A 22,699-nucleotide genomic window follows, 5' to 3' on the forward strand; every position below is an offset into this window, starting at 1 on the left:
GATACACCTTTATAAAGTGAATCCATTTAGACAAATTTAGAATAGATAAGTTCAGAAAGTACCACTAGTTCTAGTAATTTAATCCAAGCAGTCATTTTTGTAAAATAATCTTTTGCTTTAATTCTGTTTCTACTCATTTCCTATTTTTAAGGCTGCTAGAAATTGTAAGCTACAAAATTATTGGTGTCCATCAGGAAGATGAATTGTTAGAATGTTTATCACCTGCAACAAGTCGAACGTTTCGAATAGAGGTTAGTAAATCGTGAGATTTAGAACAATTTCCTTTGCAAGGAAATTGGCTGGTTATGATAAAAGCTAAATTTTGTGAAGAACTAGCAGTCATTAGATTATGCAACTGGCTCTTACTTAAGTCTTTTCCTTAATGTTAGAGTTAATATAGCCTTCTGATTCATGGGGGAATGGCTTCTAGAGATTTCTGCAAATAGAGAATTAGCAAGTTTTTGTTTTGAGCAAAAATGTTTCAGAGGGTTCTATCCCAATGGCATGATTTTTTAAAAGTCTTTCTGGTTCCTTCCAGGAGAAAGCCCCCATTAGGTACTAGTCATCTTACTTCATAACTTCTTCATGTTACTCACCTCTGGACAGAGAGGTTATGGACTCAGCTAGTTGGTCAACAAACATTTATCTATTAAATGCTTGCTATGTGTTTTTTTTCTTATTTCTTAGGGTACAAGAAAGGTAAGAGACAGCCCCTGCTTTCAAGGAACTCCCAGTCTACTGGGAGAGACACCTTGAAAACAATCTATACAAGATAAATTGGAGATGGTCAATAGAAGGAAAGCACTAACTTTAAGGGGAATCAGGAAAGACTTCTTGTAGAAGATGGGATTTAAGCTGATACTTGTAGGAAGCCAGGAAATAGAGATGAGAGAATTTCAGATGCAGGAAATAGCTAGTGATGCCTGGAGTCAGTAGAATGGGTTGTCTTGTGCCGGACATAATGAAGTTTTAAGAAGACTAGAAAAATAGTAGGGGGTCAGATTTTGAAGGGCTTTGAATGCCAAACATAAGGCTTTTCTGTTTGATCCTGGAGGCCATTAAGGAGCCATTGGATTTTATTGTGTGATGAGAGTCAGGGTGACATGGCCAGACCTGTACTTGAGTCCATCCACCTCTCTGTCAAGACTTGGGTATCATACTTCATCATTGTTCCTCTGGAATCATGGTTGGTCACAAGTCTTAAGGCTTTCAAAGTTGTGTTTTGAGTTTGTTTTTTAAAATAATGTTGATGTCATAGTACAAATAAATTATTCTGCACTTCACACTGCATTATTTTATATAAGCCTGCCCTAGTTTCTCTGAAACCATTATTTAATAAGTATCTTAGAATTGTGCTTTTATGTTGAAAATAATTTGAATTTTGATTGTTAATATATCCTTTAAAAAAAAAACTGGCTACTGTAGTTTAGAAATGACTTTAGAACAAAAAAAAACAACCTTGGGATTTGTTAGTGTCTGTGTTTTAATTGTAAATCTACCTATTTCTGTCTTCTAAATTATTTATCAGAACTGCTCATGATCAGAATATTTAATTTGACTACAGGAAATACCCTTGGACCAGGTAGATATAGATAAAGAAAATGAGATGCTAATCACAGTGGCTCATTTCCACAAAGAGGTCTTTGGAACTTTTGGTATACCATTTTTGCTCAGGATACACCAGGTAAGTCATTTTTTAAAAAATGATCCTTCTTAATAGGTTAATTGTTGTTTTTCCTTTGCTTTTTTTCTTTCTTTTTTTAAAATTGTAATAAATTTATTCACTGATTTGCTTTTGTTTTAAAAAATTGAATAATAACTATTACTTGATTTTTAAAACTGGGGAAAACTTATATTTCATTTTCTTCCTACTCAGTGTGGATTTCATGAGGGCTGTAGCCTGCTTACATAATTTTGAATTTTCTTCTGACATCTTGCCTGGGGCACTGCACAGAGTTGACGTTTAATGTATTTCTGTTTGTTGTGAATTTGTTTGCTTTTGTATTTAAATGTCATGTGGCTCATTTGAAACGTAATGGTTGAAACTTTCAAAAGGAATATTTTTAAAAAATATTTATTTTGTTAAATATTTCCCAATTACATTTTTTTTGGTGAGGCAGTGCGGGTTAAGTGACTTGCCCAAGGTCACACAGCTAAGCTAGTGTCAAGTGTCTGAGGCCGGATTTGAACTTCAGTTCCTTCTGAATCCAGGGCCTTTATTATTCACTGCACCACCAAGCTGCTCCCCAAAAGGAATCTTCTATCTTTTAAATATCACTGGCTATATCTGTTTAATTTATAGGGTGAACATTTCAGAGAAGTGATGAAACGAATTCAAAACAATGCTAGATATCCAGGAAAAAAGAGTTTGAGAAGGTAAGAGTTTACCTTATATCTGCAGGAGGAGGTAAAATCATTTTGTATGAATCTATAAGTGATCTATTAATGTTAATTATTGTTAATAAAGACAATATAAAGGTTTGCTCCTGAAAATGATGTAAAATGTGCTGTTTTCGCTAGCACAAATAATCAAACTTTTCTTTAAACTCTAGTGTTTTAGTTTTTAGTGTGGACTAGGGTTTCCCTGATAAATATCATGTTGATGAGCCATCTAGAAGGCGGGAAACACCTTACCTCAGCTCAATGGAGGAGCCTCCTCCCCCTATCCAGCCTTAGCTTTAACTTCCCCAGATTTATGGCATTGTTGGTTTGTAAAGTAAATGCACAGTTTGGGATAGGAGAGAATATCCATCTCTAGCTTGTCCCTACTAGGAGCCATGCTAACAGGCCCCCTATCTCAATAACTCTGTCTTCTCATGTATTTATCCTCCTCCTTTCATTAGTCCCTATACTCCCTACCAAGCCCATGAAAATAACACTACACCTCTCCCTCATGGTTTGCTTTCATTATTACCAAAGGATATATCTATTTATATGAGAAATCTCAGTATATTATTATATCAAAACTGGTGCTACTAATAAAATTAATCTCCTCAGCAATGTCACATTTTGCCTCTGATATTCAGACTTGAAAAAATTTTTGTTTTGTTTTATTTTTGTGCTTTTTTATTTTTAAGTTTAAATTTGCCATTGTAATGATGGGTCGACACCAGTACATAAATGAAGATGAATATGAAGTCAATTTGAAAGATTTTGAGGCTCAGCCGGGTAAGTGCCTTGACCTTGAGTTTTAGACCATCATTCCTTATCACCTGCAAGTCAAGGAAGCTTAGACACCAAAAATAAACCTTTTAAACTTAACTGCTACTTAAATGAAATTTTGGAAGAAACACCTTATTTTAGTATGCCACTAACCAAGTTAATAATTCAGAGCCATTTTTTCTTAGACTACCATTACATTATATATCAGTGTCCAAAAGAAAGAAAAAATACAGTTAATATCACAACCTTGAAGTATTTGCCTAGTATTAGTCACTTCAGTATTGACTAATAAGAACAGTTAATTTAAATATGAGCAGAGAGGGAGTCTGTGTCTTTGTCTGGGTCTTTGTGTACACATACACCACTGTGTTCAGGTGTAACTAATGGTTCTAAAAGGTTTTTTCCTTTCTTTTTTCCCCCAGGTAACATGTCTCATCCCAGGCCTTGGCTGGGGCTTGACCATTTCAATAAAGCCCCAAAGAGAAGTCGCTACACTTACCTTGAAAAGGCTATTAAAATTCATAACTGACTTACTTAAGCAGTTTGTTCAAGGCAAGGGACAATAGGTGTGTGTGTCTGTGCACCCTTTTTTAACAACAGTAGAACTTTGGTACACGTGCACTATATCTGAAGTCTTCAGCAAGAGGATTTGCTGCTGATGTTAATTTTATTTTGTTGATGCTGTTCAGTTTGGCTTCTCTGTATCTATTGACTGCCCTTTTTGAGCAAAATGAAGGTGTTTTTATAAAGCTTGGATGCCAATGAGAGTTATTTTATGGTAAACATAATGCAAGGCAATTGTCAGCAAAATGGGGGAAGAGTTTAGTAGGACCATTGATATTGGCAAAAAATGTGTCTGTAGTATGTTTATAGATGGCATAAGCTGACTGGCTGCCCTTCCTGGTATGGTTTCCTTCACCAACCCTGCAGCACGTAAGTCTTATGTTTAGACTCACAACTGATTTATTTCCTTCAGTTATACTTTAAATGACCTTTTGTGCATTTGTAAATGCAAAAGAAAAAGAACTCACAACATCAATAATAGAGATCTCTACTTCATTGTGTACATTGTTGGCACTTATTCGGGATTTATGTCTCCTCCAGCTGCATAGGATCTTTTTAATAAACTAGTTTTGATTTATTTAGTTCAGCCACTACTTTGCTGCCCATTTTGCAGAGTGGTGCACTGAATAAACCCTAAAAGACATTTTGGGTCTTTTTAATAAATTAAAAACACTGTTAAATACAATTAAGGTTTACTATGCTGCCTATTGGCAAATTTAGGATATCAGAAGGTGGCAAAAGCAGGTGAAAGGATTATAAATATAGTTTCATTTAAATGGGAACAGATGGAAGAAACACAGAAAATAGCCTTTTAGCACAGAGGGCATGCTCACTGGTGTTTAGTAAGCTGTTGACTTTGTAAAACAAAAAAACAAACAAACAAACAGCAAAACAAAAAAAAGCAAAAAAAGAGGAAAAGATAAAAGAACATGAAATTGTATATTTAATGAATGAACATGTACAATTTAACACTTGGAGGTTAATTTTGTTGGGTGAGTCTGCAAGTGAATTTCACTGATGTTGATATTCATTGTGTGTAGTTTTATTCAGTCCCAGACTGTTTCCTTTTATTTTGGAGCTAATGCTAGCCTGTCTAGTTTTGAGTGCAGTAAAAATAGAATCAGCAAATCACATTTATTTTTATTCTTTTCCAGTATTTTTTTTTTTTGTTTCTGTAGCAGCAGTGTACAACAACTCTTCCTGTATATTGCCTTTTTGCTGGAAAATGTTGTATGTTGAATAAAATTTTCTATAAAAATTTTACTTCAGTGAGTGACGTGGAAGTTGAGGAAGATTTCTACTCTCCCTGGAAAGTACAGTTTGGGATAACCTTTTCATTTATATAATGAGTTTTACTAAGATGTATTTTTTTTAATTTCAGTATTGCAATGTATAATCCTGGGTTTTTGGCCTCGAACTAGTCGCATTTGAGCTTAAGAAATAAAAGGTTTTCCAGGAGGGAACCGTGTACAAATACAATGACTGGAAATATTCTTTAAATACTTTTAAGGTATAGTCTGTGGCATCCATAGTTTTTGGAGTAGATTTAGCTCCACTTGCCTTGTTCAAAATTCTATGGTCCACATACCCCAGATGTGGTATTTATAAAGGTATATGATAAAAAATCTGTATTTTCAGTTATGCTCTCTCTTTCTGGACTTCCACTGTAATGTGTATGCCTTCATAACCCAAAAGCTGCCTTGAAAATCAATTAATACATAGCACTAATGGGGAGTAGCAGTACCACAAACTTTGCCCTTCAAATCACTGAAAAATTAGTGGTGGAAGTGATAGTAAAAATAATTCACCAATAATTGTCTTTGAACTTTAAGGGGATTTTTTGGAGGGAGAAGGGATTAAGTAGTCTTGGAGGGTAACAGAAACCTGCCACTCTCCCCATAGGATATTAAATGACTTTTTTACAAAGAATTTTTGGTAATGTTTACATTGTGTGATGAATTTAATTATACCTTCACTTCCAGTCAAGGAAATAAAAAACAACAGTGCTCTGAGTTTTAATTGGATAAAAAATGGTTTTCTAATTATGAAATATAAGGAACTTCCTTAATGATGGCATTAATGGCTTATATTAAACCACTGAAGTGAATACCACCTTCTTTAATATGTATTGGATGCTAGCTATGTACTAGGCCTTCTGTGGGCAATCAGGATAATAGTTTTATAAAACATGTTATTGATTCACTTGAAATCATTGGAATATACAGTTGGGTGGGATGCATTCTGTTTAATTTCTTGGGATATTGTGAAGCCATGGCTCATTTTAGCAGCCACTGTATTGTGATGACATGTCTTTGATAGCAAATTGACATACTTATGGGTGTGTTGGTTTTTTGTTTTATTTTAACCAAATATGCAGCAACTTTATGAATCTTAAGGTAGAATGTGTTATCCTTGTAGAAGTAAAGAAACCTTACAATATTCCTATTGGTGAGTTTAACAGAGCCTTTGAAACAGACAGGTGCTGGTTTCCTGTGTACCTCAGCACAGCAGGCAAGTAGGAGGAGCGAGGTCTTTCTACCCAAATCATTCATTCTCTTTGGTTAGAGCTAAACAGTTGTCTTTCTAGTGTGTATTCTCAGTCTTTATAATGCCAAGAACCACCTTATTTTGTGAATCTTACATAATGAAATTCATGACAATTTCCTGGCATGGTCATTCTCATGAAGGCAGTTCAGAATCCATATCAGAAAGATCGTACACTTCTACTGCTCATCTTCTACTCCTTCATCTGAATAATTGATTAAAACTATTTCCACTTTGACATTTTCATTATATCTCAATCATACCTCTGTTACATGGGACTAATTTTGATAACAGTTTTCTACTAGCTTCTTGAAAATATTTGAGTGAGGTTACATTTACACAAGTTTGTCTCCTATGCCTCTAAATGTGTTAAGAAGTGTAACACTCAGGTAAAGACCACCTGATGGCATGTACCCCCATCCACAAAAGTTGCTTGAGCCCAGCCATTCCAGAGTCAGTCGAGTGCCTCTGGAAACTGGGCCAGGAAGGGGGAAGAGAAGTGGTCTCCCACCCAAGTCTTAGTTGGATGGATGGCAGAGAGTGTCTTAGCTATACCAGCAGAGGACAAGCTCCAGTAGATCCTACAAAGCTGGAAAGAATTGCATGAGGCTGCCATGATATGCTGCACATCTGTTACCTGAACACCAGCCTAGCTAATTTCAGAGGCTCATCACCATGTTGTCTGCAAGGTGGTGAAAATTCTCAAAGGACATGAAAATTGTAGTGTAATTTTGAATTTCAGTGATGGAGGGAATACTCACACTGACATCCAGTTCTTGAAGTATTGTAGCAAGTATGTATGGTAAGGTTTTTTTTAATTGACTTTCATACAGATTCTGTTCTTTTGCCCAACTATATTAACTTTTTATCCAATTGTCCAATATGTCATGAAATCTCCACGAAAATGTATTAAATTATGTAATAAACCTGTCAAAGAATTTTAAAGGAAGTCATCTTCAAGGTGGCACTGTCAGCTCAATCACAATCTTGGGTAAAGGAGAATATCTGTACCAGTTAACTCCAATAATTTGTTATCCTCTGATTATTAGAAGTTTGAATCTCACAAGTTTGAAATACTTAAATGTGTTTTAAGAACATAACTTGTTTGGCTTTAGCCTCCTTACTTCTTTTTTGGAAGGAGGTAGGTTATAAATCTTAAATAAAAATACCTTGTTTGGTTTATTCTATGTTTGACAGACTTGGTAGCTTTCTTCGAAATTAAAAGTTCCTGAGTGATACTTAAGCTCACTACCAATAGAAGTCTTTAAATTCTGCTCTGTTGATTTCTTGTCTCTGTCCCCTTCCTTGAGAATGGAAAGGAAAAGGTTGGTTGTTGTATTGTTTTTAAGTAAAGAAGTTAAAAAGTAAAATTAGAAAACAATTTCTCCCAGTGGTTCTGAGTAAGTACTAAAGGAAAAGGGGAAAACACTCGAACACCTCTCCTACATTTTGTGCCTTTCCTGATTGTTTTTTGTTTGGTACCTTAGATTAGAGAGAAAAATGGAACTATTTAATTCAAATATTGAAATAAACTTGATCACAATGGTGATAATAGCTCAATCTTGATCATTTCAAAAGAAGGGAGCACACCAGTATAGAGTCAGTTGGGAGAGGATTAGCAAGATTTGAAACAGGAAAGAGCAATATTGTGAGGCTTGGAACATAAAAACAACGTAATGGTAATTTCCAAGAAGATGCGTTAGAAAAACTGGTAATGGTTAACATTGGATTTATTTTGAACACAGAGTTTATAAGGTTTGGGTATAAAACTATATATCAGGTAGTAGCTGTTAGGGAAACAGTGGTATGAATTCCTTTCCCTTCCAGTGTGAAGAAATAGTATGAGTCTGAACCACAAGCTAGATTTAGTAACTTGTGCTTGACTCAATGAAATTCAGTGTTTGTCCAACTTGAAAACAAGCAATTCATCTACTAAGTAATGTTAATGCTTTGCATGTGATAGGCACTTGGTCATTTGCTTATGAAGACTTTTAAAGATATTTCTAAATTTGCATTTGAAATATGGTCAATTTAGACATAAATCTGGATTTGTTTCTATGCACATGAGGCTTAGTTCTTCCAAACTACTTCCATGCTTATCTCTACCTCCCTTATCTTCAGATTATTATTATTAGGGGGTGATGCAGTATTAGGTCTTTCAATTAGAGAAAATAAAGATGCCAATATAAATAAAAAGACAACCCAAGAAATAGAAAAGCACATTTTGTATAGGCACTAGGGAGATAGAAAATTTAGATAGACCCTATCTTTGTGAAGATTGCAAAGGGAGGAATGAGGCCCCAAAGCACAAGGGTGATGGACTGGAAGAACAAGGATGATGTTTGTCCTTCATTCTCAAAGAGGACCGTACCAGAAGTCATGACTTATAATGAATTGGATTTATGTGAGGGAGAGCTGTGCAAGGTCACCAACTTCCCTTTCTCCTACAGAGCCATCTGGGTCCAGTGGCACAGCATACATCAGGACTGGAGATAGCCCCAGATGCTTTTTTGTTTGTAGTGTTTTGTTGTTGGGGTTTTTTGGATTTTTTTTTTTTTGAGCAGGGCAATGAGGGTTAAGTGACTTTCCCAGGGTCACACAGCTTGTAAGTGTCTGAGATGAGATTTGAACTCAGGTCCTCCTGACTCCAGGGCCATTGTTTTATCCACTGTGCTACCCAGCTTCCCTGGAAGAATGAGGATAGATGGCTATTGGGTGTTGTAGTGAAAGCCCCACATAAACATCTTTTGTCTGAGATTCCACAGGAAGAAAGTGTAAATATAAAAAGGGTTTTAAGGGGGGTTGAGGGAGCTCTAATTGTCTTGGGTCTTGAAAGGTAAGTAAAATACAGTCTCCAGGACAAGATGTTCTAGACTAGACTTGGCTCAGGATTGGAATTAAGACAATGGACCGTGTGAAATTTCCATCCTAAAGAAAACGGGTGGTGTTTCTATCATGGTCTAGAGTGAAACAAGACTCAAGAGGCAGAAAAATGGGGACACCAGTTAGTGAGGAGAAAACCCTTAGTTGTCTAAAAGTGTAGAAAGTCACTGTGGAATTTTCTAAGAAATTGATATTTTTAAATGGACAGATAATGGCTAGAAGAAGCTAGCTGCAGTTAGCATAAATATGTAGTCCAAGGCAAGCCCAAATTGTTTGCAGTTTGTCTAGCTGCCTTCAGGAGCAGGATAGACGGAAAACTTTGAGATTCACATTGTGTTAGTGGCAGTAAAGATTTCACCACTAGATGGGAGTGAAATGTCATCTCTCTGCTCTTATATACATTTCCTCAAATAGCATGCTTAGTCTTCTGTTGCTGAAATCGCAAAAAACTTAATAGGATAATATCGTTCAACTTGGAACCTCCCAAGCCCTTGTAGTCCGACTCCTACATGGAAAACATGACCTAGAGATGGATGGGAAGTCGCAAAGATAGTAAGTAGCAGCAACACTTAGTACCAAATCCAGTCCCCAGTACCAGAATTGTTTTGCCTGAGGTCTCAGAGCTAAGTTACACCAGAGCCAGGATTAGAAACCAGCTCTTGAAGCACCTGGACCACTGTTTTTGTTCTTTTTCATTTTTCCCCAGCACTAAATTGCTAAGAGGAGGTGAGGGTGTAGGTATGGCATCATCACATTACTCAGGGAAGGGTGGGTGGGGCAAGATACTATGGACCAGTCAGTGAACAGCTTATGAACAGCTCTGGCAGCTGATGATTTTAAAAAGATTGAATGATTTAGAAACCTTTTCCCCTTCAAATGCAGGTCAGTTTGAAAGAACAAGGGAATTAAAAGTAGAGGACCTCTTCTGAGTCTTAGATCTGTGATGTGTGTTGCCCAAGTGCTGGTGAACAGGTGAAGTTGGGAAGAAATGTGTAGAGAGGAGAGAGTCAACAGGCTTTTTTGTTTTGTGTTTTTTGCAGGGCAATGAGGGTTAAGTGACTTGCTCAGGGTCATACCGCTAGTAGATGTCAAGTGTCTGAGGTCAGATTTGAGCCAGGGCCAGTGCTTTATCCACTGTGCCACCTAGCTGCCCCTCAACAGGCTTTTTTACTAAGGGAGCCTGCTGTGTGCCAGGCACTGTATTAGGTGTTGGGGAAGGTAATACAAAGAATGAAACAAGTGGGGAGAGTTCCTTAAGTCCCTTGAGAGACCTAGAACTGTAGAAAACAAAAAGCTTCAGAAAAGGCAGTTTTCCTTAAATCATATCATTTAGAATTGGAAAGAATCTTAGAGGTCATCGTAAGTCATGGAAAAATGAAGGATGAGGGTGTGAACTGCCTCCTCCATACCCCGCATGACAAGTTCTAAGAGTGCGATTTGGGACTGATCTTTGATACCATGTCCAACAATATTTCACTGAGTCAGGATTGGACTTCAATAATTTCAATCCATTTCTAGTTGGAAAGTAATCTTTTAGAACCTGAACGGGCCTCAGTTTTTACAGAAAGAACTTGCCCCAAGGTCACAGAAGTTTGTAAGGAAGCAGACCCAAAATTCAAACCCAAGTTATTTGCCTCCAAATCCATTACCATTGCACTAAAGCAATAGTTTCTTCACCTACTACAAAAACCTCAACTTCCTTTATGACTTTACTTAGAAATTTCTGATTTTCTAAATTATCAGAGCAATTGTCAAAACTATGACTTAAAATAAAATGGAGGCCATCTGCTCTGGAGGTGTGTTTTCAGCTGTGAACTAGCTCGATCAAGACAGACTCTGAACTGATCATGAGCTGGTCCTCTGGTAAAGGAAACCAGTACCATCTACTTGAGAAAGAGAACTCCACAGAGCAACCGATAACAGTTGGAAGGCCTGTGATGGACTGCCATCTACCCGAAACGAAGGAGAGCTACAGGAAGCAGAGGCCAAGGAGAGCTACAGGAAAGCTAAAGGGACCACAACAGCAGGACCTCAGACGGGAGCCATCCACAGATGTCCCTTCCTAGAACCCTACTCAGGGCATTGCTGTAAGCAAACTAAGTTTGTTCAGGCCTCTGGGGAGAGGTTTGTTCATTTATGCATATTACTCTTTTCTATGAGTAGCTAAGTTCTACTGGTTTCCATGAACTCTGAAATAAATCTGTTCATGTTTTGAGCTTTTTGAGCCCGTGTACTTGTAAAGGGAATGGGGTGCCAGAGAAGGAGGAAGGGGTAAGATAATGATATTCCCAAACCATTTAGTCTGGGGGCAGTAAGCCAATTAAAAGTGAAAATTTTCTCCAAAATGTAATTGGGTCTTTCAAAGGAATGGAGTCTAGGACACAAAGATTAAACAAACACTTAACTTGATAATCTTATCATCAAATTTCCTCACCTTTTTTGGGAGGGGGCAATGGGGGTTAAGTGACCCCCATTTTTCCCAGGGTCACTAGTAAGTGTCAAGTGTCTGAGGCTGGATTTGAACTCAAGTCCTCCTGAATCCGGGGCCAGTGCTTTATCTACTGCACCACCTAGCTGCCCTTTTCTCACCTTTTTGTAATGTTTTTGCCTATACTATGTGCCAAGTGCTGGGGATACAAAAAGAGGCCAAAGACAGCCCCTGCCCTCAAGCTCACAATCACAAAGAGAGGAGGCCAAATATAAGCAAAATACAAAATAAAGGTGCTAGAATTAAGGGGGGAGAAGGGGAAAGGCTTTCTATGAAAGATAGGAGTTAGATTTTTTAGGAATACATACAAAACTTGGGAGATTCTTGGATACTAGCTAGAAGATACGAGACACTCAGATGAGAACAGTTACTCTTGGGTTAGCACCGAGAGAGGGCAATGACTGGAGCAGAAGAGAGGAATAGTATAAATCTAGAACTGGACAGAAACTTAAAGTATCTTCAGGCTACTATAGATAAACTGAGGTCTAGAGAGATTAAACGATTTGCCCTTGCCAGTGATGGATGGGACTCCTAATGTACATGGTTGACCCAAGGCAATCCCTTGCCCTTCAATCAAGTCCTGAGCATGCCTGCATGATCAAATATAAAATCTCGTTTGATTTAAAGCCCTGGCCCCCTCCTACCTCTCTAGTCTACTCTCCACATAGTCTTTAATCTATGACCCTAGCCTTACAGTTCCTCAAACAAGATATTCCATTTTCTGACATTTTCACTCACTGTTCCCAATGCTTCTAATTCTCACACTATTCATCTCTGCTTCATTTCTATATTAATTTCATATTCATTTCTATGCTTAAAAGTGCCTCCAGAGATCCCACAAAACTTAGAAAAAAAATAGTGACAACTAATTTACACTAAATTTTGAAAGATCCATAACTAAGTTTTTTAAAGGGATATTTGTTTTAAAAGAGGGTATTTTCTTTCATTTATCTAAATCTAGAGTTGGAAGGGACTTTCTAGGCCATGTGACCTGTGACAATAAACAGGAAAAACTCTGTGTGATCTTAGGAAAGTCACCCTCTGTGGGCTTCTCAAGATGATACAATCCTAGATTTAGGAGCATTAGAAGGAAGCTCAGGACTCATCTATCCCAACCTCTTTCATTGTATAAATCAAGAAAATGAAGTCCAGGGAGGCTCTGTTGACTTGCCAAAGGTTACCCAGGCAATGTCAAAAGTAGAATTTCCAGAGGCAATGCTCATTTCAATCCCTTTGTTAATGGAAGGAGAAAATTAGGAGTGGGGGAATGGGCTTTTGGGTGTCCCCTCAAATCCAACTATACTGGGGAGGGGATCAGTAAATTCAGGATCTTTGGAATAGCCAATTCACCCTGTTCCTAGAAGCTAAGAAATATAATCATTGGCATGTGACTCCCTTACCTCCAACCTACACACCAATCTGCAACTATGAATCAGAATTAAAAGGGACCAGAAACTTAGTGAGTTTTTGATAAAAAGTTAAATTTCCCCAGGCTAGCCCTGCTTATAGGTTAAAAAGTTTAAAAGCAGTCATTTCCTCTTTTCTATCCTCCATCCCCACCCACTTTTTTTTTTTTTTGCGGGGCAATGGGGGTTAAGTGACTTGCCCAGGGTCACACAGCTACTAAGTGTCACATGTCTGAGGCTGGATTTGAACTCAGGTACTCCTGAATCCAGGGCCAGTGCTTTATCCACTGTGCCGCCTAGCTGCTTCCCCCTGCCCCCCCCACCCCCATCCACTCTTACTGGACCTCTGAGATCAAGGTGGTCTTTTGCCCCCCAGTAAAGTCTTTTGGGAAAAGAGCCTTTCTTATATCTAAATCTCTTTGCTTTCCCATTCTTTTTTTCTTTTCTCAAGGCAATGAGGGTTAAGTGACTCGCCCAGGGTCACACAGCTAGTAAGTGTCAAGTGTCTGAGGTCGGATTTGAACTCAGGTCCTCCTGAATCCAGAGCTCGTGTTTTATCCACTGTACTACCTAGCTGTCCCCCCCACCCATTAATTTTTTTTATCATAAAAGTATTTTATTATTTTTCATCATGAATCTTTTGGCATTGTATTGCTGAGAACTAAGATTATCACAGTTGATCATCACACAATGTTGCTATTACTGTGTACAATGTTCTCCTGGTTCTGCCCACTTCACTCAGTATCAGTCCACTTAAGCCTTTCCAGGTTTTTCTGAAATCCTTCTGCTTATCATTTCTTACAGCACATTAGTATTCTATTACATTCATATACCACAACTTGTTCAGCCATTCCCCAATTGCTGAACATCCCCTTGATTTTCAATTCTTTGCCACCACAAAGAGGGTGGCTATAAATATTTTTGTACATGTGTTTCCCATTCTTTTAAAATGCATTTCCTTACACAGAGCACAACAGAAAGAGGATTCTATGTGAAATCTTGAAGCCTCATTTGTATGAAATACAATACAATATATACAATATTTGCATGAAATACAATACAATACATTCTATCAGTCCTTTTCAAAGCTGCCCCTCCTTTTTCTGTGCTTCTTTCTCACGTTCCTCCTGTTTTCTTCTGGGCATTTGAAAATATTACAATGATCTTCTTTGGCATCATATCATTATTGCTAACCTTTTCTCCTCACTCTGCCCTCCCCCCCAATTAAAAACAAAGGAAGGGGGGGAAATCTCTGTAACATCAAGTCAAACATTCACACAGTGGCTATGTCCAGAATTGTGTGCTTTTGTACCTGATGTCCCATCATTTCTTTATCAGAATCTGGGTTCGAATCCTAGTTCTGCTATTTACTGCCAGTATGGCCTCAAAAAAGTCTTGATTCCACAAGTCTCAGTTTTTTCATCTATATAATGAAGGGAGTGGGCTAGATGACTTCCCCACTCTCTGGCCTTTTCTACTTCCATATCAATAACCTTCCCCCATCGAGATGCTTCCAACCTTGTAGCCCCATCTCTAATTAGTGAATTTCTGCCCTGCACCACTATGATATTTTGCCATCTGTGCTCACTTTTCTCCCAGCTCTACTCCTGATACTCTGACCTCTTCTATTTTGCTGTCTCTCCCCCACCAAGGTGTACCATTCCCTCCCCTCTCCCCCGACCTCCATTTCCCAACCTACCCCATTCTATTTCCCCTTTATGGGTTGTTTCCCACCACTACCACCACCCTTAGAATGTAAGCTCCTTATGGTAGGGAATGTCTTTGCTTGCCTTTGTTTCCCCAACAGCAGTACAATGACTGGCATATAGTAAGCACTTAATAAGTATTCTCTCTATAGTCAGAAAATAAACATTTATTAGTAAAGCAGTTAGAAGGCATAATTGATAGGAAACTAGGCCTGGAATCAGGAAGATTCATCTTCCTGAGTTCAGTTCTGGCCTCAAACACTTATTAGCTATGTGACCCTGGGCAAGTCACTTAAACCTGTTTGCCTCAGTTTCCTCATCCATAAAATGAGCTAGAGAAGAAAATGTCAAACCACTCCAGTATCTTTGCCAAGAAAACTAGAAGTGGGATCACGAGAAGTTGGACACAGCTAAAATGGCTAAACAACAACAAAACATTAAGTTTCTACTATACATTCATGGAACAGCAAGAAAGCCAGTGTCACTAGATTAAAGAATACATGGTGGGGAGTAAGGTGGAATAAGTCTAGAAAGGAGGTGAACAAGATTTGAAGGGCTTTGAACATCAGAGGATTTTATATTTCATTCTGGACTTTATTGACTAGTAAGGGTGACATGGTCAGATCTGTCTATCATTTCATCTAGTTCTGGTTATATGATCTGGAGAAACTCATGGAGAGGAAGTAAGATCACACATGGAGAACATTCTTGGCCACTATGGTCATTTACACAAATAAGCAGCCCCCTGCAGATGATCCAGGTCAGAGCACTGCTTTGATATTAAATGTGCTACTAGCAGATTGCACAGACATCCTGGACAGGTACATCAGTGAAGATTCCTATTGAAGTCATTGGGTAGGAGGAGAGGAAGAAGGAAAAAAAGTTAGTTAGCTAGAGGTGGGCTCCCCAGTGCTATTTGAATCAAGACCAAAATCCTTAACCCTGCATTTAAGGCTTTCCATAACCTAGTCCCACTTTATCATTTTCAATATTTTCTTTCCCCTTTCCCCAATCAGAGTCCTCTTCCAGACAGATTGTTCTCTTCACTGGCCCCCACACTCAAAAAAAATCCCCATTTTCTCACTACATTTTCTTCCTACACCTCTTCTGTCCCCTCTCCCCCATTATTTAAGTAATACCCATTGCATAAGAAAAAAATATTTACATTGCATTTTTAGGCACAAATCCAGACAAATTAGTTCAGAAACTAATTAAGCATCTCTGTTTAGCTAGAGAATATCCAAACAGAAGTTTGCCCTACCTTTCAAAATCTACCCCTGACATTTTGTAGTCACAATTTATAAGGTTCAAGAGCAAAGACACACACCATAAACTAGACTAAACAGGGAGACAAACACTAGACAATAGTTTTGATTCCCCAGTCAATTCCTCTGTAATCTTTCCCTCAATGAATTCTTTTCAGCCTTGTTAAAGATGAACTCAAGAGATACTTCTATTCATTTGAATTAATCTAAGACATTTTCTCTTAGTTGATCATTACCCTAATCATTTCAGGGAGGATTTTTTTCTGAACTCATCAGGCCTCCCTTTAGAAACCTGTTGAGCTTTTGATAGGACTTTAAAATTTCTATTCCAGAATTTAGTTCAGGACTTTGCTTTAGAATAGATTGATTATTTTTTATTTAGAATTTATTTTTCCCCAAGTTACATGTAAAAACAAATTTTAACATTTTTTAAACTTTGTGTTCCAAATTCTCTTCCTCCCTCCCTTTCCATGTGTAGTCACGCAAAACATTTCCACATTAGTCAAGTTGTGAAAGAAAACAGACAAAAAACTTTAGAAAAAGGAACTAACAAAAAATCATACTTCAATCTATATTCAGATGCCATCAGTTCTTTCTCTGTAGTTGGATTACATTTTTCACAAGTCCTTCAGAGTTGTCTTGGATCATTGTATTGCTAAAGATAACTAAGTCATTCACAGCAGATCATCTTACAGTATTGCTGTTATTTGTATACAGTATATTTCACTTTACATCAGCTCATTTATGTCTTTCCAGGTTTTTCTGATAACATCCTGCTCATCATTTCTCTGTTTTTTTATTTGTTTTTTGGTGAGGCAATTGGGGTTAAGTGACTTGCCCAGGGTCACACAGCTAGTGTGTAAAGTGTCTGAGGTCAGATTTGAACTCAGGTCCTCCTGAATGCAGGACTGGTGCTCTATCCACTTCGCCACCTAGCTGCCCTCTGCTCATCATTTCTTATAGCACAAGAGTGTTCCATCATAATCTCATCCCATTATTTGTCCAGCCACACCTCAATTGATGGGTATCTCTTTTAGGGATACCAACATAGTAGTGGTATTGCTAAATTGAAGAGTATGCATCTCATTCAAATTAGAACAGTACTTCAGACTCAAGTATGACATAATGGACATCAGACCCTTCTATCCTCCACTATCTCTTGTTTTGTTTTTGTTTTTGTTTTTGTAAGCCCTGACTGCATATGCAGCTGTGCGCATTTCTGGCCACTGACTCTCTTTTTTCCCCCTTTTTTTGGGGGGGGGTGGGCAATGAGGGTTAAGTGACTTGCCCAGGGTCACACAGCTAGTAAGTATCAAATGTCTGAGGCCGGATTTGAATTCAGGTCCTCCTAAATCCAGAGCCGGTGCTTAGAGTGGATACACTGTGCCACCTAGCTGCCCCCCCTCCGCTATCTCTTGTGGGGACCAATTTTTAATTGGGGAGTGTTAACTAAGCGGCTTGCCGCAATATTGGGGCAAGGAGGAGATTGGCAGCCTCCCTCAAAATAGAACAAGATTTATTTTAACAAGAACAAACTTAAAAAAACACACAAACAGGATCAGTAGTATCAAGGGAAAGGAAATAAAATGGGGAAAGGGAAATTATAATACCTGAAAAAATACCACCACCTAGTAATCAGCTGAAATATGCAGCAGAACAGCTTCCACCTAGAATGCCCAATTCTCCTCCCCAAAACCTAGAAAACACCCCACACAGCCCCAGCCAATGGGATGGCCGCTCTGACAGTCACATGACTGCCCTCACTAGGCTTCCAGTCATTATAATTTTGCCAGGCCCATGTAGGCATCAGCGAGTGGTGATGACATGAAGTGCCAGAGCCCTGGCAAGGGCTACAACCAATGGGTGGAGCACTGTGCGTTTGCGAAGCCCCAGGCCAGTGCATGGAGGCATAAAAACCTCAAATAACAATTAATTCTTTACACTCTTGAAGTTTCATGTTCATTATTTCCATGACATTCTCTATCCATCTCATGCTCTGCCAGCCCCTTTTCAACCTCCCAAAATCAGGGTCTTTTCCAAAGAGTCCTGTCTTCTCATTCTGTGGTGAAAGTATTTAAGCTTCAGCTTCAGTATTTGACAGTGAACTGTCTGAATTAAGTTCTTGAAGCATTGACTAATTTGATCTCTTTGCCATTTAAGGTACTCTTTTTTTTTGTGGGGCAATGGGGGTTAAGTGACTTGCCCAGGGTCACACAACTAGCAAGTGTCAATTGTCTGAGGCCAGATTTTAACTCAGGTCCTCCTGAATCCAGGGCCTGTGTTTTATCCACTATGCCACCTAGCTGCCCCCATTCAAGGGACTCTTAAAAGGCTCCTTGAGCCCCACAATTTGAAAGTGTCAATTCTGTGGAACTCAGCTTTCCTTATAGCCCAGTTCTCACAGCTATACATTGCTACCGGAAAAACCGTAACTTTGACTATATGGATCTTTGTTGACAAGGTGCTGCCTCTGCTTTTTAGTATTCTCTCCAGATTCTTCAGAGCTTTCCTCCCAAGGGTAACATCTTTCATTTCATGTCTGGAGTCGCCATCTGCAGTGAGCCCAGGAATATAAAATCTGACACTGCTTCCATTTCTTCTCTCTGTTTGCCAGGAAGTGATGCAACCAGTTGCCATGATCTTAGTTTTTGTTTCTGTTTCTGTTTTTTTGGGGGTTTTTTTGGTTTTTTTGTTAAGCTTCAAGCCAGCTTTTATATTCTCCTTTTTCGCCCTCATCAACAGGCTTTTTAATTCTTCTTCACTTTCTGCCATCAGAGTGGTATTGTCTGCATATCTAAAATTGTTGATATTTCTTCCAACAACCTTAACTCCAGGTTTGATTCATCCAGCCTGGAATTTTGCATGCTGTACTATGAATATAATATAAGTTAAATAAACTAGGCAACAATATACAATCTTTTTTATTAATAAAGTATTTTCTTTTTTTCCCGTTACATGTAAAGATAGTTCTCAACTTTTGTTTATACAGGTTTTCCAATTTCAGATTTTTCTCCCTCCCTCCCCTCCCTCCCCCCCCCCCTAGACAGAAGGTAATCTGATATAGTTTTTATATATATATATATACACACACACACACACACACACACACACACACACACAATAACATTAATCCTCTTTCTGCATGTTATAAGAGAAAAATCAGAGCAATGATGAAAAACCTCAAAATAGAAAAAAACAACAGCACCAAAACCAAAAGAAATAGTATGGTTCATTCAGCATCTATACTCCACAGTTCTTTTTTTTTTTTTCTTGGATTTGGAAATCCTCTTCTATCATGAGTTCCCTGGAACTCTTCTGTACCATTGCATTGGTGAGAAGAATATAGTCCATTACAGTAGATCAACACTCAATGTTGATGATACTGTGTACAATGTTCTTCTGGTTCTGCTCAACTCACTCATCATCAGCCCACACAAGACCCTTCAGGTTTCTCTGAACTCCTGCTCATCGTTTCTTACAGCACAATAGTATTCCATTGTATTCATATACCACAACTTGTCTAGCCATTCCCCAACAATATACAATCTTGTCATACTCCTTTTCCAATCTTAAACCAATCAGCTGTTCTATGTTCAGTTCTAACTGTTGTTTCTTGACCTGAATACAGGAGACAATTATGATGATCTGGTACTCCCAACTCTTCAATCCACATAGTCAAAGGCTTTAGTGTAGTCAATGAAACAGAAGTAGGTGTTTTCCTGGACCTCCCTTGTTTTTTCCATAATCCAGTGAATGTTGGCAATTTGGTTTCTAGTTCTTCTGTCTCTTCAAAAACCAGCCTGCTCTTCTGGTAATTTTTAAGTTGATATATTGCTGAAGCCTAGCATGCTGAATCTTAAACATAACCTTGCTGGTGTGTGAAATGAGCACAAACATCTGATAATTTAAACATTCTTTGGCATTGACCTTATTTAGGACTGGGACGCAAACTGATTTTCCCAATCCAGTGACCATTGTTGAGTTTTCCAAATTTGCTGACATATTTAGTGCAGTACTTAAGCAGTAGCATCTTTTAGGGTTTTAAATAGCTCAGCTGAAATCCCATCCCCTCCACTAGCCTTATAATTAGCCATACTTCTTAAGGCCCACTTGACTTCATTCTTCAGGATGTCTGACTCTGGATCAGTAATCACACCTTGTGGTTATTGCTGTTAAGATCTTTCTTGTATAGTTCTTTTGTGTATTCTTGCCACCTCTTCTTTTTTTGGGGGGGGGCAATGAGGGTTAAGTGACTTTCCCAGGGTCATACAGCTGGTAAGTGTCCTCCTGAATCCAGGGCCAGTGCTTTATCCACTGTGCCACCCCTAGCTGCCCCCCAATATTTTTTGTCCACCTCTTCTTAATCTCTTCTATTTTTGTTAAATCCCTACCATTTTCGTTTTTTTTTTTATTGTGCCCATTTTTGCATAAAACATTCCCTTGATATCTCTAATTTTCTTGAAGAAATCTCTCCTCTTCATCAATTGGGGAATGGCTGAACAAATTGTGGGATGAGATTGGGATGGAACATTAGTGTGCTGTGGGAAATGGTGAGCAGGATACCATCAGAAGGATTTATGAAAAATGCAATCCATCTACAGAGAAAGAATTAATGGTATCTGAATACAGATTGAAGTATAATTTTTCTTGTTAGTTCCTCTTTCTAAAGATTTTTTTGTCTGTTTTCTTTCACAAACCTGATTCACATGGAAATGTTTTGCATGACTGGCACATGTATAACTTATATTGAATTGCTTGAGTTTTGAGGGGGTGGAGAGGTAGAGAGGAAGGGAAATTGGAACGCAAATTTTTTTAAATGTGGGGGCAGCTAGGTGGCACAGTGGATAGAGCACTGGCCCTGGAGTCAAGAGGACCTGAGTTCAAATCCAGCCTCAGACACTTGACACTTACTAGCTGTGTGACCTTGGGCAAGTCGCTTAACCCTTATTGCCTCCCCCCCCCCCCCAAAAAAAACAATGTGAAAATTTGTTTATACATGTAACTTGGGGAAAATTATAAATAAGTAAATTTCAAAACAAAAGAAATCTCTCCTCTTTCTTCTACTTCTTTGCATTGCTCATTTAAGAAAACCCTTCTTATCTCTCCTTGCTGTTCTCTGGAACTCTGAATTCAGTTGAGCTTATCTTTACCTTTTCCCTTTACCTTTAGCTTTCCTTCTTTTCTCAACTATTTGTGAAGCCTCATCAGACAGTCATTTTGTTTTCTTCCTCTTCAAATGCTGAAATCATTACATCCAAAAATCTGAAAGGCACATTTGCTTTTTAAATGCATTTTTATCATAAAAGTATTTTATTATTTTCCAGTTACATGTAAAGATAGTTTTCAACATTTATTTTCAAAAGATTTTTAATTCTATATTTTTCTCCCTCCTTCCTTTCCCTGCCCCCTCCCCAAGACAGAAAGCAATCTGATATAGGTAATATATGTAAATCACATTTAAGTGCATTATTTGTAATCTTATAGTAAAGACAGGTTACTCATACTGTTGTTTTTTTGGTTTAAGACTAAAATTTTAGACCCCAACATAATTACTAAATATTTAGTATCATAGATTCATAACAAAATTCTCTCCATAATGTGTTTTAAACTTTCACTTTACCAATTGTCAGAAAGCAACCTATAGAACTTTCCCCATCTGGTTATGCTTCCAATTTCAATGAATTTCACATCATGCTGCCCCTGTCTCCTATTAGTGAGTTCTTTCTGAGGTCTACATTTTAGGGATGGGCCCAGAACAGCCATGCTTCATTCCCTTCATTTTTTGTGCTTCTGACAACATACTTCAATACCTCATGCAGGTGCCCTCTCCTTCCAACCCCTTCCTGCTCCTTATGATTCTCTCTGCCAGCACTAGGCCAGTTCCTGAAGGAGTCCTGGGCCAAGGAGTTGGTGCTGACAGTGTATTTCACCATCGGAACCATGGCTTTGCTCTTATCTCCGTTAAGCCCCTATACCAAGTATGCAGGCATGATCAACCAAGCTATACCTTACAACTACCCTGTTCATGTTCGAGATAATGGCAACATGCTTGACATCCCCAGCTACCCTTAGGATCCTCAGGGTCCTTCCCTTCAGTGGTTGAAGAATCTGTGAATCTTCCATCTGTTTTCCCCCTTTCCCCCCAAATAATGTTCTTGTCTCAAAAAAAAATGTAAGCTCCTTGTGGCAGGGACTTTTTTTTTTTTTTGCTTATATTTGTATCCCAGTGCTTGGCTCATAGTGCTTAATAAAAAACTTGCCTTTTCTCAATCTTCTTCCTCTTTGACCTCTCTGCAGCCTTTGACACTGTTGATCACTCTCTCCTCTCTAGGTTTTTTGGAACATGACTTTCTCCTCTCCTTTCTCCTATCCATCTGACTACTCCTCTATCTCCTTTGGGGATCTTCCTCCAAGATCACTCCCTCTAAACTGTTGGGTGTCCCTTAGGGCTCTGTTGCTGGGTCTTCTTTTCTTCTCCTTTTATACTATTTCACTTGGTGATCTTATCAGGGCCCATGGATTTAATTACTATCTCTATGCTGATGATTCTCAAATCTACTTTTCTGGCTTCAGTCTCTATGCTGACCTCCAATCTTGCCTTTCAGACATCTCGAATTGGATATCCGGTAGCTGTCTTAAATTTGTTATGTCCAAAACAGAATTCATTATCTTTTCCCCTAA

At 38.3% G+C, this 22,699-nt stretch overlaps 1 protein-coding gene and 1 pseudogene across 1 annotated transcript in view; both read left to right on the forward strand.

Annotated features, from left to right (window-relative positions):
* USP7 (ubiquitin specific peptidase 7) overlaps positions 1-4,989 on the forward strand; it is a 96,696-nt gene extending 91,707 nt beyond the window's left edge. The window contains 7 exon segments of the mRNA XM_043986420.1: positions 152-251; positions 1,565-1,684; positions 2,303-2,338; positions 2,340-2,360; positions 2,362-2,376; positions 3,078-3,168; positions 3,585-4,989. Coding sequence (XP_043842355.1) covers positions 152-251; positions 1,565-1,684; positions 2,303-2,338; positions 2,340-2,360; positions 2,362-2,376; positions 3,078-3,168; positions 3,585-3,691 — 490 coding nt within the window. The 3' untranslated portion in view covers positions 3,692-4,989.
* Positions 4,990-15,470: 10,481 nt separating this feature from the next.
* Positions 15,471-22,132, forward strand: LOC122752372 (annotated as a pseudogene).
* The last annotated feature ends 567 nt before the right edge of the window (positions 22,133-22,699 follow it).

Source organism: Dromiciops gliroides, chromosome 1 (genome assembly GCF_019393635.1).
Source record: "Dromiciops gliroides isolate mDroGli1 chromosome 1, mDroGli1.pri, whole genome shotgun sequence".
In the NCBI taxonomy this organism is placed as follows: Eukaryota; Metazoa; Chordata; class Mammalia; order Microbiotheria; family Microbiotheriidae; genus Dromiciops; species Dromiciops gliroides.